The sequence below is a fragment of the Lynx rufus genome, unplaced genomic scaffold, assembly GCF_022079265.1.
Source record: "Lynx rufus isolate CCGP_SWC_20201006 ecotype Redwood Valley unplaced genomic scaffold, mLynRuf1.p SCAF_2, whole genome shotgun sequence".
NCBI classification, from domain to species: Eukaryota; Metazoa; Chordata; class Mammalia; order Carnivora; family Felidae; genus Lynx; species Lynx rufus.
Genome location: NW_025814834.1, coordinates 167286341 through 167301881, shown reverse-complemented (window position 1 = coordinate 167301881; position 15541 = coordinate 167286341). Strand labels below are relative to the sequence as shown.

General features: G+C 34.6%; 1 protein-coding gene across 1 annotated transcript in view; it reads right to left on the bottom strand.

The window, feature by feature from the left end:
* The window catches only part of DNAI4 (dynein axonemal intermediate chain 4), an 88011-nt gene that overhangs the window by 35273 nt on the left and 37197 nt on the right, over nt 1-15541 (bottom strand). Inside the window, 2 exon segments of the mRNA XM_047082701.1 lie at nt 3892-4047; nt 12755-12894. Coding sequence (XP_046938657.1) covers nt 3892-4047; nt 12755-12894 — 296 coding nt within the window.

Below are 15541 nucleotides of genomic sequence, written 5' to 3'. Positions count from 1 at the left end.
GAGGGTTGATGGGGGGTGGGAGGGAGGGGAGGGTGGGTGATGGGTATTGAGGAGGGCACCTTTTGGGATGAGCACTGGGTGTTGTATGGAAACCAATTTGTCAATAAATTTCATATAAAAAAAAAAAAAGAATTACTATAGAACTACAGTTAATCAAGACAATGGGATATTGGTGAAAGAATAGATAAATTGATCAGTGTAACAGAATAGAGCTCAGAAACAGACCCACACAAATACATTCAACAGATATTTGACAAAGGAGCAAGAAAATTCAAGGGAGTCTTCAACAAATGAACAATTGGTCATCCATATGTTTAAAAAATGTAAACACAGAATTTATGCCTTTCACAAAAATTAACTGAAATGAACCTCAATATAAAATACAAAACTAGGGGCGCCTGGGTGGCTCAGTCGGTTGGGCGTCCGACTTCAGCTCAGGTCATGATCTCGTGGTCCGTGAGTTGGAGCCCCGGGTCGGGCTCTGTGCTGACCGCTCAGAGCCTGGAGCCTGTTTCGGATTCTGTGTCTCCCTCTCTCTCTGACCCTCCCCCATTCATGCTCTGTCTCTCTCTGTCTCAAAAATAAATAAACGTTAAAAAAAATAAATAAAACAAAATAAAATACAAAACTATACATTTTTCTGAGACAACATAGAAAACCCAGGTGACCTTGGGTTTGGTGATAAATCTTTGGATACAATACCAAAAGCACAATTTGAAACAGAAAAAAAAATGTTAAATTGAACTTTATTAAATTAAAGGATTAAATATGAAGGATCAAGAAAATGAAGAGACAAGCCTCAAAATGGGAGAAAATTTTGCAAAATACTTACCTGATAAAGGACTTAATTTATCATAATTCATAAAGTACAACAATAAGAAACAGTCCCATTTAAAAAATAACATAAAATTCAATTAGACCCTTCACCAAAGAAGATATAAATCTACCAATAAATATATGAAAAACTGTTCAACATCACATGTCATTAGGGAATTGCAAATTAAAGCAATAATGAGATGGGGCGCCCAGGTGGCTCAGTCAGTTAAGTCTCTGACTCTTGATTTTCGCTCATGTTATGATCCCACCATTAGTGAGACTGAGCCCCATGTTAGGCTCTGCACTATTAGTACAGTGCCTGCTTGGGATTCTCTCTCTCCCTCTCTCTCTGCCTCTCCTCTACTGGTATGCTCTCTCTCTCTCTCTCTCTCAAAATAAATAAATAAACATTAAAAGAAACAATAATGAGATACCACTACACATCTATTAGAACAGCTAAAAAGTTTTAAAAATAAATAGTATCAGGGGCACCTGGGTGGCTCAGTCGGTGAAGTGTCCAACTTTGGCTCAGGTCATGATCTTATGGTTCATGGGTTTGAGCCCCACATCGGGCTCTGTGCTGATAGCTCAGAGCCTGGAGCCTGCTTCCGATTCTGTGTCTCCCTCTCTCTGCCCCTCCCCTGTTCATTCTCTCTCTCTCTCTCTCTCTCAAAAATAAATAAACATTTAAAAAAAATTTTTTTAAAGTAAACTATCAAATACTGATAGAATGAGGAGCAACAGAAGCATTCACTTGCGTTGCTGGTGGTAATACAAAATGGTACAACCGCTTTAGAAAACAGTTTCATAGTTTCTTAAGAGTCTTAAGCATACCCTTACTATATGACCCAGCAACCGTACTCCTAGGTATTTACCCAAATGAGGTGAAAAGTTATGTCCACACAAAAACCTACACAGGAATTTTCATAGCAGCTTTGTTCACAGTCACCAAAAACTAGAAGCAACAAAGAAATCCTTCAATCAATAAATAAACATATTGTGGTACATCCATATAATTTAACATTTTCTAGTGAAAAATAAATGAGCTGTCAAGTCATGAGTCGGCACACAGGAACCTTAAATGCATATTGTTTAGTGAAAGAAGCTAGTGTGAAAAAGCTACATATTGTATGATTGCAACTATATGACATTTTGGAAAAGACAAAACTATAGACAAAATAAAAAGATCAGCGATGGTCAGAGGAATGGAGAAGGAATGATGACTAGATGGAGCACAGGGGATATTTAGGTCAATGAAACTATTGTATATGAAACTGTAATGACCGATACATATTGCATTTGACAAAACTCATAGAACTGTACAACACAAGGAGTGAACCTTGATGTAAATTATGGATTTCAGTTAATAATAAGGTATCAATATTGATTCATCAATTGTAACAAACATACCACACTATTGCCAGATGTTAGGAATAGGGGAAACTGCACCAAGGGCTGGGGGAGGGATGAAGGAAGAAATTAGAAGGATCTCTCAGTACTCTCTACTCAATTTTTCTCTAACTCTAAACCTGTGCTTCAAATGTCTATTACGTTTTCAAAATCTAAAGCTCTCTTAAAAAAAAAAAATGGGGCGCCTTGGTGGATTGGTCAGTTAAGCGTCTGACTTCAGCTCAGGTCATGATCTGGCAGTCCATGAGTTCGAGCCCCACATTGGGGCTCTGTGCTGACAGCTCAGAGCCTGGAACCTGCTTCAGATTCTGTGTCTCCCTCTCTCTCTGCCCCTCTTCTGCTCATGCTCTGTCTCTCTCTCTCTCTCTCAAAAATAAATAAACATTAAAAAAAATTTTTTTTTAAAGAGCCCATGAGAGAAAATAATTTCTCCTTGTGAACTGAGCTAGGGTCTTACACATTCAAAAATGAAAATCATGGCCCTTTTTCCCTCAAACGTAATGGCTAACATACAACCTGTACATTCAAAGTTTAAATAGAATAGAAACACTTCTTAAACCAAATATGGGCCATATTTAACTTTTTTTCTGTGTATTTGCATTATAAAATCTCAGAGGCAAAAGGGACTTTAGAGGTGATCTAATAATGCTACGAGTTTTTATCTGACTCTCCTTTACACACTCAATAAATCCGATCATTTACCTCTGCTGCCTATCTTTTTCTATTTTTTATTTTTTCCCTTTTCCTACTTATGGTCTCCCCTATCCCCTTAATTGGCCATAATGCTAAACTAGAGTATACTTTTATTTTGTATTATAGTTCTTGAATATGGTTCTATTATTCCTTTTTGCTTTTTAAAACACACCCATATACACAAGAAATAAAAGACCCACAAATTGAGACATTTTTCTTTTAGGACCTTCCACTTACACTTTTTTTGAGTGTCAATGGCCTTAATAGAGGTGGAGTACGTATATCCAATTTTGAAGTCCCAATGTAATTTTTCAGCTTAATATTGATGTTTTTCTTAGCAATTTTTCGTAGGAAAAATTTTAGCTTCTAAAAGCAAAACTACTATATGGACATTAACATTTAAGCAACAAACAATGTTTCTTTAGTGCTAATAATTCATTCTTCCCCTTCATTGTTCTCTGGGAAAATAAACTGGTCTTCATTGTAAACAACTTTCAGTTAAACATGGCTATAGTCTACATGACTATATAATTTAAATATAATTTTAAAAACCAAAAGAATATTGGTGACATATTTAACATATGTCATAACATATATGAAAGAGAGCTTAAGAGCGAGTAAGCAACAGAGAAAGATAGATTCTTTGAAGCTCTTGACAGGTATCCAAGAAAAATTAAATTTTTCAGTTCAGAGTCCAAGATGATGTGAAAGACTAACAATGCTATTTCTGAATAAAAGTTGTATTTTTCACGTTTCACCAGAAATGAAGTATTGTGACTGCCAAGAAAGAATTTACTTACAATGACGTGTGAAAACGTCACTTTTTAAAAACTGAGATAGTTCTTGCTGAGGCAGCACGTACAGTAATGTTAGAATGATACAGAGAAGACTAGCATCTTGTGCAAAGATGACATACACATTCGCGACACATCCCATTAAAAAAAAAAAAAACTGAAATAAATGAAACCTTACCTTTTTCTGTAGTACTCCCTGGCACTCTTTGCTCTCGATCTTTAGAAGGTACATTTGCTTTACCACATGAATCAAGGATAGATTGTTTTGCTGGTAAAGATGAAAGCTCCATAGCAATATAAGAATCATGCAAATCCCAAGCAGTGGACATTATACCTAAGTAAAGAGATAGGTAAAAATTAGTTTCAACCAAGTTCTAATAGTTTAGGTTATACACAACTAGTTATAGAAAAATCTCTCCATGTTTTAATGATAACTCCAAGTTATCCTCACCATCCTTTTTGATACCCTCTCCTTTCTCCCTTCCATCCCAAGCTGATGCAGCAGAATCCCATCAGTCTGTCGCTATAGGTCTTGCTTAATATGGACCTGGACAACCGTGTCATAATAAGCATTTAGCATTCTTTCACTTCTGGTTAATATGTTTATATTCTGTAGAACTTTTAATTTATAATAATATAATCTCATTTTTAGCACATAACATCTCCTATATACTTAATGTGAAAAGATTATACTTGCTGGGAAAATGTAGATTCTGTTCTCAAGAAATTTGTAAGGTAGCAGGGTTATTATCTTCTCTTTCAAAAATTTGTGTTTACATTATATTTGTTCATTTGAGCAAATATAACAACAGTCTCCAAGCAAAAATTGGCAATATTATTTATCTCCAAATAAAAAAAAGAATTCCAACCCCTTTCATTATTGATATAACAAAGAAAGGCTCATGTAGCAATTATTTTATCAGTGACCATATTCCTAAGGCTAAACTTGCTAAATTTTTAAAGTCCAGTGATTTACTAAAGAAGTATTTTCCCTAAAAATCAAAACAAGATCTGGATATAATAAATGCAACCACCTCATTGTTAAAACTTTTATGTTCATGATACAAAATGAAGGAGCTCTGGTATTTCAAAATGTTTTCAATCAGCAAGAATATTAACTCACATTTCATAGTAACATTTCTATTTTATTAAACCTAGTTGTATTTAACAAAGTTATACACAGAATACCTAGCTTATTTCGCTAATTGAAAAGGGTACAATTTCCATGTTCATAAAGTAAAATACCATAGGAGGTAATTGTGTCTTTCTATGTTGAACTACTTAAACTTTTTTCTTCCTTTAACTGAAAGTTTAGTAATTTGAGTAAATAGGAATATACTGTTATGTGATCACTAATAATTGCTACATAAATAAAGGTACATGTTATAAATTACATGAGCAATATAAAATGTTAGGGTGATTTAAAGTTTTTTCTTCTTTGAGAATAACAAATAACATGGGTAATTTTAGTTTGGGTACCATCATGACATTTGTACATTTGAATAAATTAACCTGAGAAATAAAAAAATCTCAAACCACATGCCATAATAACATGTACAAAATAAAACAATAAATAATGTTTTTTTTGTTTGTTTAAGTTTTTATTTAAACTCAAGATAGTTAACATACAGTGTAATATTAGCTTCAGGTATACAATTTAGTAATTCAACACTTCCCTGCAACACCTTGTGCTCATCACAAAAGGTGCATTCTTTAATCCCCAACCTTAATCACCTACTTAACCCATCCCCCTACCCAACTCCCCTCTGATAACAATCAGTTTGCTCTCTACAGTTAAGAGTCTGTTTCTTGAAGAAAAAGAAAAAAAGCATGATTGTGACTTCCCAATTTTATACTGTTTTTTATACTAAAGAAAGTTTTAACTAATATCAGAAAAAAAGCATTCCCAACTATATCTGTGTTTTGAGCGTTTCTGAGTCCAGAATATGTCGAAACAGTTTTTACCCATTTTAAAATATTGTTTCTCTCTATTAGTTTAACTCAGACTATAGAAGAATAGCAATTAGCCATATAACATTTGCAGAAAAATAATTTTATATTTTAGCTGAGTAAAAAGATATGCTTACTGTGAAAAAAGAAAAGAAAAATATGACTTATATTTCCATCACCCAAAGATAATAACTGCTAACATTTTGGTCTATGTCCTTCCAGAGTCACATATGAACAAATAGATATGTGTATTTTTTATAATAGAAATGAGCTCTTACCATGCTTTAAAAAATTTTTTTTTTAGAGAGAGAATGCATGTGCAAGTGGGTGGAGAGGGGCAGAGGGAAAGAAAGAATCTTAAGCAGGCTCCATATTCAGTGCAGAGCCTGACCTGGGTCTCAATCCCACGACTCCAGGATCATGACCTGAGCCAAAATGAAGAATGGGATACTCAACCGACTGAGCCACCCAAGAGCCCCTACACATGTTTTTATAAAAGACATTATTGTAGTATAATATCCATAGAAAACAAGCTGGTTTTATGAAATCTGCAAAGATTTATTGAATTATACACTTATTGAATTATCTATTTATTCGAAATGCCACTTTTATAATAAACTACTATATGTATACTGTCAGGTGGAAACTTTTCCCTCACTCTCTGTGAATCTTTACAGAGGGAACTTCAGCTAAATTAACACCTTGACCTCACTATAACCCTCATTCGCTCACTGCGGAGAAAAGTGACTAATCCTATAGGACAGTTTAGAAGGCATTGTGCTTAGCCACTTCCAGATTCTTTTGTTAGGTCTGTTCAATGGCAGAAAGCATGCTTCCTGGTCTGGTCTCACCCCTAAAAAAGAAGGTCTGTGCTGGTCTAGCTGTGCTAATTACTACTGGTAAGATCTATTCTGAAAGGAACAAATGCCAATTCCACTTAGCTGCAGATTTAAGACTACATTTTTTCAATTAACTTTATCAGTAATAAAGCTAATATTTGACTTCCATCTCTCTGACTCCTGAATCTCTTTCAATTTCATCCCAAATCAGGCAAGGAAGACATATTCTTTTTTTACTGATCCATAAGACTTTAATATTTAATTGGTCTGCACTGAAATTTTTGAATATGGACTCTCATTATTTTTAATTAAACTTTTCTATGAAATACTATCATTCATAGAAGAGTGTATAACACTTATATGTGTAAAGAATTACTACCATGTACTCACCAGCCAGGATAAGAAATAGAACATCTCCAGGTGATTAGAAGCCTCCTAGACACTCTTCTATCATAGCCCACCTCCTTCTAGCTACCTCAAACAGAAGCACATCCACTTTTCCTAACCTTTGGAATGGTCATACTCTTGCTTTGCTTTAAAAGGTTTCTCTCCTGTGGTAGATGCTGCTAGTGTCCTGCCCGTATCTGTTATGCATTACCTCTTACTGGCCAATCTCCAACTGCCAGCACCTATATTGTTTTGCTTGGGGCCATCTTTGGCCACTAGGGCCACTTTGATGTGCACAAATCAGGCCAGAAGTACCAAGGAACTAACAAGCCCATCAGCCTTCAAACAATGATTTAGAAAGTTGGAGCATGATAAGATAACTCTGGCTCCCAGATTCTCTAGCAGTATTGAACTCATTACCCAAAGAGGTAATTTGTTAGATCACATAACCTTTGTTGGCTGCCTACCCTTTCTTGTTTCACTTACTCCCCTACCAGTGTTTCTTAGGATTACCTCCAAAATAAACTATGTGCACTCAGATTCTTTCTGCAGAGGTTTCTTCTTAGAAAACCTCAGGTAAGGCTCTCTGATATATGTATACCTACACAATATATACTCTAGTTTTAAAAACTGAATAGCAAACACTATCACAGATGAATAAAAAGAGAACAAAATCACTACTATTAGAGGAGGACTACTAAAGGAGGACTCTCAGGAGAAGATCATCAGAACAGTCTGGGTCACATTCTGACTTCAGCTTCCCTGAGAGTTTACAAGAGCCACTTATGAAGAAATCACATGGTGAGATCATGAATGTGTCCTTGGAAACACAGAACTTAATCTTCAGAGGGCACCTGACAAGCTGGGCATCTAATATCCAATGAAAGTACGGTTAGGTAAGTGGGATGTTCTATATTTTCTGTTCATCATGTCTTCTCTGCAGCAGTCAGGGTAAAACAGAACATGTCTGGGCAGGGAAGGATTTCTAGGAATGTGTCCATTTCATTTAGCTATTTAATTTATTGGCATACAAATGTTCACTTTTTTTAATAATCTATTTTATTTCTGTAATGTCCTCACTTCCACTTTTCATTTTAGTAATTTGAATCTTCTCTTATTTTTCTTTAGTCAATCTAACTAAAGGTTTGTCAGTTTTGTTGATCTTTTCAAAGTACCAACTTTTAGTTTCATTAGTTTTTCTCTATGTCCACTCTAATCTTTAGTATTTCCTTCCTTATGCTGGCTTTTGGTTTAGTTTTATCTTATCTCATTCTGAATGTGTAAAGTTAGATTATTGATTTGAGATTTTTATTATTTTTTTTATTGAAGTATAGTTGACACATAATGTTACATTAGTTTCAGGTGGGGATTTTCTTTTTTAAATGTATCTGCGGCTGTAAATTTCTCTCTAAGCACTACTTTCACTATATAAGTTTTGTTATGTTTTATTTTCATTTTCATTCATCTCATCTCAAAATATTTTCTAATTTCCCTTGTGCTTTCATCTCTGATGCACTGGTTGCTTAAAAGTGTGTTGTTTGGGGTGCCTGGATGGCTCGGTTGGTTAAGTGTCCCACTTCGGTTCAGGTCACGATCTTGTGATTTGTGAGTTTGAGCCCCGCGTCCGGCTCTGTGCTGAGAGCTTAGAGCTTGGGGCCTGCTTCAGATTCTGTGTCTTCCTCTCTCTCTGCCCCTCTCCTCTCCCCCCCCCTTCTCTCTCAAAAATAAACATTAAAAAAATCATTTAAAAGTGTGTTGTTTAATTTCTAAATATTTTTAAATCTCCCAGTTTTCCTTTTGTTATAGGGTTTTAATGTCATTAAGTGTGGCCAGAAAAGATATTGACTTAAAAATTTTTATTACCTCTTGTTTATTACCTAACATAATGGTGTATCTTGGAGAGTTTTCCATATGAACTTGAGAAAAAAAATGTGTTTTCTGATGTTTGGGGATGGTGTATATGTCTGTTATGCCTAGTTTATATTATTATTCAAGTCCTCTATTTTCTTTCTCATTGATAATCTCTCTGGTTGTTCTGCCCATTATTGAAAGTGGGGTAATAAAGTCCCAACTCTTATTGTAGAACTTCCTATTTTCTCCCTTCAATCCTATCAATTTTTGCTTCATATAGTTGGAGGCTCTCTTGTTGAGTACATATGGGTTTATAATTGTTATATCTTGTTTATGGATTGAATTTTTTATCAGTATATAATGCTGCTTGGCTCCTGTAATAATGTTATATAAAGTCTACTATGTCTGATATTAGTAAAGCCCTCTCAGCTTTTTTTGGTTGCTATTTACATCCTTTCACCTTACATATTTTTGTCTGTGGCTCTAAAGTGAGTCTCTTATTAGACAGCATATACTTGGATCATGTTTAGTTTTTGTTTTTTAACCCATCCTACCAATATCTGCCTTTTAATTGGAGAATTTAATCTACTTATTTAAAACAATTACTATTCAGGAAGGATTTCTTCCATTTTTGTCTTCTTTATGTCTTATGTGTTTGTTCCTCAATTCTTTCATTACTGCCTTCTTTTGTGTTTACTTGATTTTTTAATGGTGTTCTGCTTTGATTCCTATCTAATTTTCTTTTTTGTAATTTTTTAGTTATTTTCTTGGTGGTTGCCTTGCAGATTACAATTAATTTCTTAAAATTTTAACCATCTATTTTGAATTAATCCTACCTTACTTCAATAGTATACAAGAACTCCTATACAGCTCCATCACACCCACTTTGTGTTGATGTTGTCACAAATTACATCTTTATATACTGTGTGTCCATTTGTATAGTTTTATAATTATTGTTTTATGGATTTATTTTAAATTATATTGCAAAAATAGTGGAGATACAAACCAAAATTATAATGCTGACTTTTGTATTTACCTATGTAGTTACCTTTCCAGTGCTCTTCATTTCTTCATATCACTTCAAGTTATTGTCTGGTGTCCTTTCATTTCTGCTTGAAGGAGTCCCTTTAGCATTTCTTATAAGGCAATTCTACTAATGCTAAATTGTCTTGGCTTTTGTTATCTGGGAATGTCTTATTGTCTCCTTCATGGGAAAGTATTTAATCTTAATTATTTAATTTCTCCCTCATGAGGATTATTTGAAGGATATAGAATTCTTGGTTGACAGTTTTCTCTTTCATCTCTTTAAGTATGGCATCCCACTGACTTCTGAACTCCATGGTTTCTGAGAAATTGGGTGTAATCTTATTGAGGATCCCTTGTACATGAAAAGAGTCTTTTTTTTTTTTTTTTTTTTTTTGCTGTTTTCAAGATTCTCTTTCAACACTTAATTATAATGTGTCTGAATGTGGATCTCTTTGTTTATCTTTTTGGGAGTTTGCTGAGTTTCTCAGATACGCAGATTCATGACTTTTATCAAATTTGGGAAGTTTTTTGGCCATTATTTCTTCAAATATTTTGTGTTCCCCTTATCTCTTTTTTCTCCTATCATTCTGAAATTCCCTTTCTGTGTATATTGGTATGCTTGGTGGAGCCCCATATGTCCTTCAGGCTGTGTTCAGTTTTCTTTATTCTTTTTTCTTTCTTCTCCTCAGACTAGATCATTTCAATTGACATGTCTTTAAGAATTGCAGACTCTTGGGGCGCCTGGGTGGCACAGTCGGTTAAGCGTCCGACTTCAGCCAGGTCACGATCTCGCGGTCCATGAGTTCTAGCCCCACGTCGGGCTCTGGGCTGATGGCTCAGAGCCTGGAGCCTGTTTCCGATTCTGTGTCTCCCTCTCTCTCTGCCCCTCCCCCGTTCATGCTCTGTCTCTCTCTGTCCGAAAAATAAATAAACGTTCAAAAAAAAAAGAATTGCAGATTCTTTCTTCTGCCTGCTCAAATCTGCCACGGATAACTCTAGTATTTCCATTTCAGTTATTGTACTTTTAATCTCCAGAATTTATGTTTGGTTTCTTTTTATAATTCCTGTCCCTTTATTCATATTCTTTTTTTTTCCATACACCATTCTTGTTTGCTTTAGCTCTTTGCCCATAGTTTCCTTTAGCTTTATCAGAACGTTTGATACAATTGATCTTAAGTCTTTGGCTAATAAATACAATGTCTGTACTTCCACAGGGAGAGTTTCAGTTAATTTATTCTTCAAATGGGCCATATTTTCTTATTTCTTCCTATCCTTTGTAATTTTTTTTGAGAACTGAACACTTTGAATATAATAATGTGGTAACTCTGGAAATCAGATTCTTCTTGCTCCTTGGAGTTTGTTTTTGTAGTTTGCTGTGAGTACTCGTTGTTTGTTTGCTTAGTGATGTTTCTAAACTATTTTTATAAAGTCTGTATTCTTTGTCATGTATCATCGCAGAAGCTTTTGGTCAGCAAGTGTCATGACAGAGATCTCCTTGAATACCTGAATTCCTCCACCCTCCCCGACCAGTCCATCAGAAAAAAACAAGACAGAAAAGAAAAAGAAAAGAAACAGACAAACAAAGGATAAAAAACCTCTCTGGGTCTTTGTAGAGTGGGTCAATGTTAAGGTATTCCTTTAATGCTTAACCAGGCTGTTTACATCTATGCCTTAGCCTTCACTTCCTGCCTGTACTAAGCCTGAGATCAGCCAGAGGGGAAAGCTTAGGATCTTTTCAAGTCTTTCCTGAGCTTGCATCTTGTCCTAGGCATGCACATGACTTTCTAAATTTCCCTATATATACAAGCCTTTTTTAATATCTTAATTTCCCAAAGATCTCCCTCCCTAGCTTTTTCTCTCAGGCTTACAGTGTGTTTCTTGTTTGACTCCATTGTATTCTTTTGCCTCTAAGAGAGATGAGTTGTTCATTTACTTTGCAATATTTGTTGAGAATGCAATATGCACAGCTGCTTTACCACCTGTGTGTCCTGAGTTAAAAAACAAAACAAAACAAAACAAAACAAAACAAAACAAAACAAAACAAAAACAAGTGCTCTGGGTCAGTCCTTCAGGTATTCCCAGGCAGGTTAAAACAAAGAAGCCAAATCCTTTGAGAGTAAGGTCTGCTCTGCTTCTCTGGAACCAGAGGCCAGGGTCTCAAACTGGGAAGGCAGGCTGTTGCCTTTAAGACCATCACCACACTGAGAAGGGGAGTAGGGCAAGAGTGAGTAAGAATGCCACAAAACTTTCCTACTAATTATAAGTTACCCTTGGCTTGACTTAGCATTTGCTTAGAAGTTTTATTTTAATCTTTTCAAAGAACTAGCTTATAATTTTGCTGAATAACAAAAGCCATTAAAATTAATAACTTTTACCTAATTACCTTTCTGGCCCTACCTCACAGAATTTTTGGCTATGCAGGGCTATGAATTTATGAACATTGAGAGACAGTAAGTGTAGTACAGAGCACAGGTTCTAGAACCAGACTGTCTGAGGGTACTACTGTATGCCATACTAGCTGAGTGAAGTTGGTCAAGTTAGCTAACTTCTCTTTGCTTGTTTCTGCCTCCAAAAACGGAGAGTAACAATAGTACCTACCTCATTGTGTTGTTGTGAGAATTAAACCAGTTAATAAATGTGGAAGGCCTAGAATAGTGTCTGGCACATTTTAAATGTTATTAGTTATGGCTAAGCAATCAGTTTCTCTAAATGTTTCATAAACATTTGAAGAGTACAAAATTCTATAATAGAGTTTCTATAAATATCAAAATTATAATTATGTTATCTAAATCATCTATATTTATATTTATTACTCATTATTTGTCAAGTTCTAAAAGCTATAGATTACAGGACCTAGCTGCTATTGTGATTTGACCAAAGTATTTCTATCTTTACTTCATATATTTCAACATTTATTTGTTAACTGACAGACTCAAAGAATGTATATTAAAATACGTACTTTATCAAACAGAATGAAATATAAATTACCTTTGTCTTCTTTTACAATTTTGTCACACTGAACATCTTTATTCTTTGGTGCTCCATTAATAGTCTGCATCATCCTTTCAGCATATAAATCATTGCCTAATCTATTTCTACAAAGGGTCTCATAATTCTTGTTTCTCCGCCTATAAAAAATAAAGTATATTCAACTCATTAATAAAAATTATTGCCATGGATATTATCTCTTTATATTATGCCTTCTCTTTAAAATTACTTTCTTTAATGTGGATTTCACCAAATGTGAAGTGAGAGTTCAAAAAACTCCTTAGGAAAAGACTGCACTTGGAGCGCCTGGGTGGCTCAGTCGGTTAGCATCCAACTTCAGCTCAGGTCACGATCTCGTGGTTCATGAGTTTGAGCCCCCGTCGGGCCCTGTGCTGACAGTCCAGAGCTTGGAGCCTGTTTCAGATTCTGTGTCTCCTTCTCTCTCTGCCCCTCCCCCCACGTGTGCTCTGTCCCTCTCTCTCAAAAATAAACATGACAAAGAAAAGAAAAGACTGCACTAAACTACCTCCAAAAGACTCTACTTACTATACCTCCCAGCATCATTACTACTTTCAGTGCCCAACGACATGCTGGCACTATCTTCACACAGTTTTTATGAACTCTGCTATAAACACTGAAAGCTATAAATTTCCTTCAGAGTACTACATTTGTGCCATCCTGTAGGTATGTGCTATTTTAATAATTATTTACTTCTGAGTATTTCTTAAATTCCAATTATGATTTCTTCTTTGGTTCATAAGGAATTTAGAAAATGTGCTTTTTAACCTCCAAATGTGTATCTGAATGTGTGTCTGTGTTTTAATTGAGATTTATGTTATTAATTTTTAACTTACTTCTATTTGTGGTCAGAGAATTGAGTTTGTATGATACTATTTCTTTGGAATTTTTGAAACCTTGTTTCATGGTCTTGTGCATGAATGATTTTTAAAAATAATTGGTGTGTGCTTGAAGAGTGTGTATTCTCTATTGAATGCAGAGTTTTATATGTGATCATTAAATTATGTCTTTGGTTCAAATTTTCTATATCTATGTGAATTTTATATCTGGTTGACATACAGTAATTAAGAGAAGCAAGTTTAACACACCTACTTATACTTAACAAGTTTCTAATTTTTGCTTCAGATACGTTGAGGTTATTTTATTAGGAGTATTCAAGATTAAAATTATTATACCTTCCTATCATTATAAAGTGATCTTCTTTGTCCCTAGTAATGCTGTTGGTTTAATTATTTCTCTGTAGATGATTTTTTTTTCTTTTTTCCTTCTGTTTTTAAAATCTTCTTTTGGGGGTGCCTGGGTGGCTCAGTCAGTTAAGCATCCAACTTTAGCTCAGGTCATGATCTTATGGTTTGCAGGTTTGGAGACCTGCATCGGGATCTCTGCCGTCAGCAGGGAACCCACTTTGGATCCTCTGTCCCCCTCTCTCTTTCTCTGCCTCTCCCCCACTTGCTCTCTCTCCATCTCAAAATAAATAAACACTGATAAAAAAAATAAAAAGTAAAATCTTTGTTTAGTATTTGGTATTCTGGAGTATCAATATAATGCACCAAGTGCATTTCTTTTTTGTGGATTTCTTTTTATTTATTCATTTCTGTAAAATGGTGTCTTAATAGCTTGGGAACATCCTTACCCACTCTCTTCGAATAGTTCATCTCCTCCATTCTTCGTATTTTGATATTTTGGAACAAACCAGGTGCATTTTAGACCTTTATTCTATTGTCAATTTCTTTTTTTAACTTCTCTTTCATACTTTATATCACATTTTTTCTTTCCAAGGTTTATTTTGTAGAATTTATCCAGATCTATGTTTCAATTTATTAAATCTGTTTGATTATGTCTTGTTTAAATTCAATGTTTTCTGTTTTACTTCAACAATTATATAAATATACTTTATTTTAAAGTTCTTTTTAGATGTTTTTGCAAATATGAGTCATCATTTTGATAGTTTCTTGATGTTAGTGAGGGTTAACACTATCTTTTATTTAAATATTTCACATATATTTTATATTCTATATCTCATAATAGAGTCCTAATATCTCATTATCCATAGTCCTCAGGGTGTAGATCTCTGGTCTGTTATTTCTTTTAATTCTCATTCGTAGTACTTTTTTATTGGTTTGGTGTATTTTTTACCAAACTCAATCTGAGGGAATCTTGAATCTAAATGGGATATGCTTTCCTCCCGAGAAAATTCATGTTTGCTTATGATATTAGCTTTGAAACCTGGGATCACTTGAGATAACTGAAATCCTTTTAAGGATTTTGCTTAATACAAAAATGTCTCTTTTAGTTCTCTTAATTTGTGGGGGTCCAAGACCTGCTGGACTCTAGATCTGTGTGTTAATTTTAACGTTTGCTTCTAGCATCTCTCCATCTCTGATTTCAGATCACTTATCTATCTATTTGTTATTTGCTCCTTTCCTTTTTCTGGTGTTAAGAGCTTTCCCTTATGTCTTAAGAATTTCAATGTGTGTTATTCAGGATCTACTTGTACTATATTTTATAGTCCAAATAATTCTAGAATATTTTATATTTGGGTAAGAATAATATCCTAAAAATATTTTAATGATAGATTTTTAGTACTTTGAATCATATTCAAATTATATTTGAATCTAAATAATCTGAATAACTATATTAATAATGTATATATATTTTTTTATTTTTGAAAGAGAGAGCGTGAGCACAGGAGAGGGGCAGAGGAATAAAGAGAGAGAGAATCTCAAGCAGGCTCCAGGCCCAGCACCTGGGATCAACAACACAAGCTGA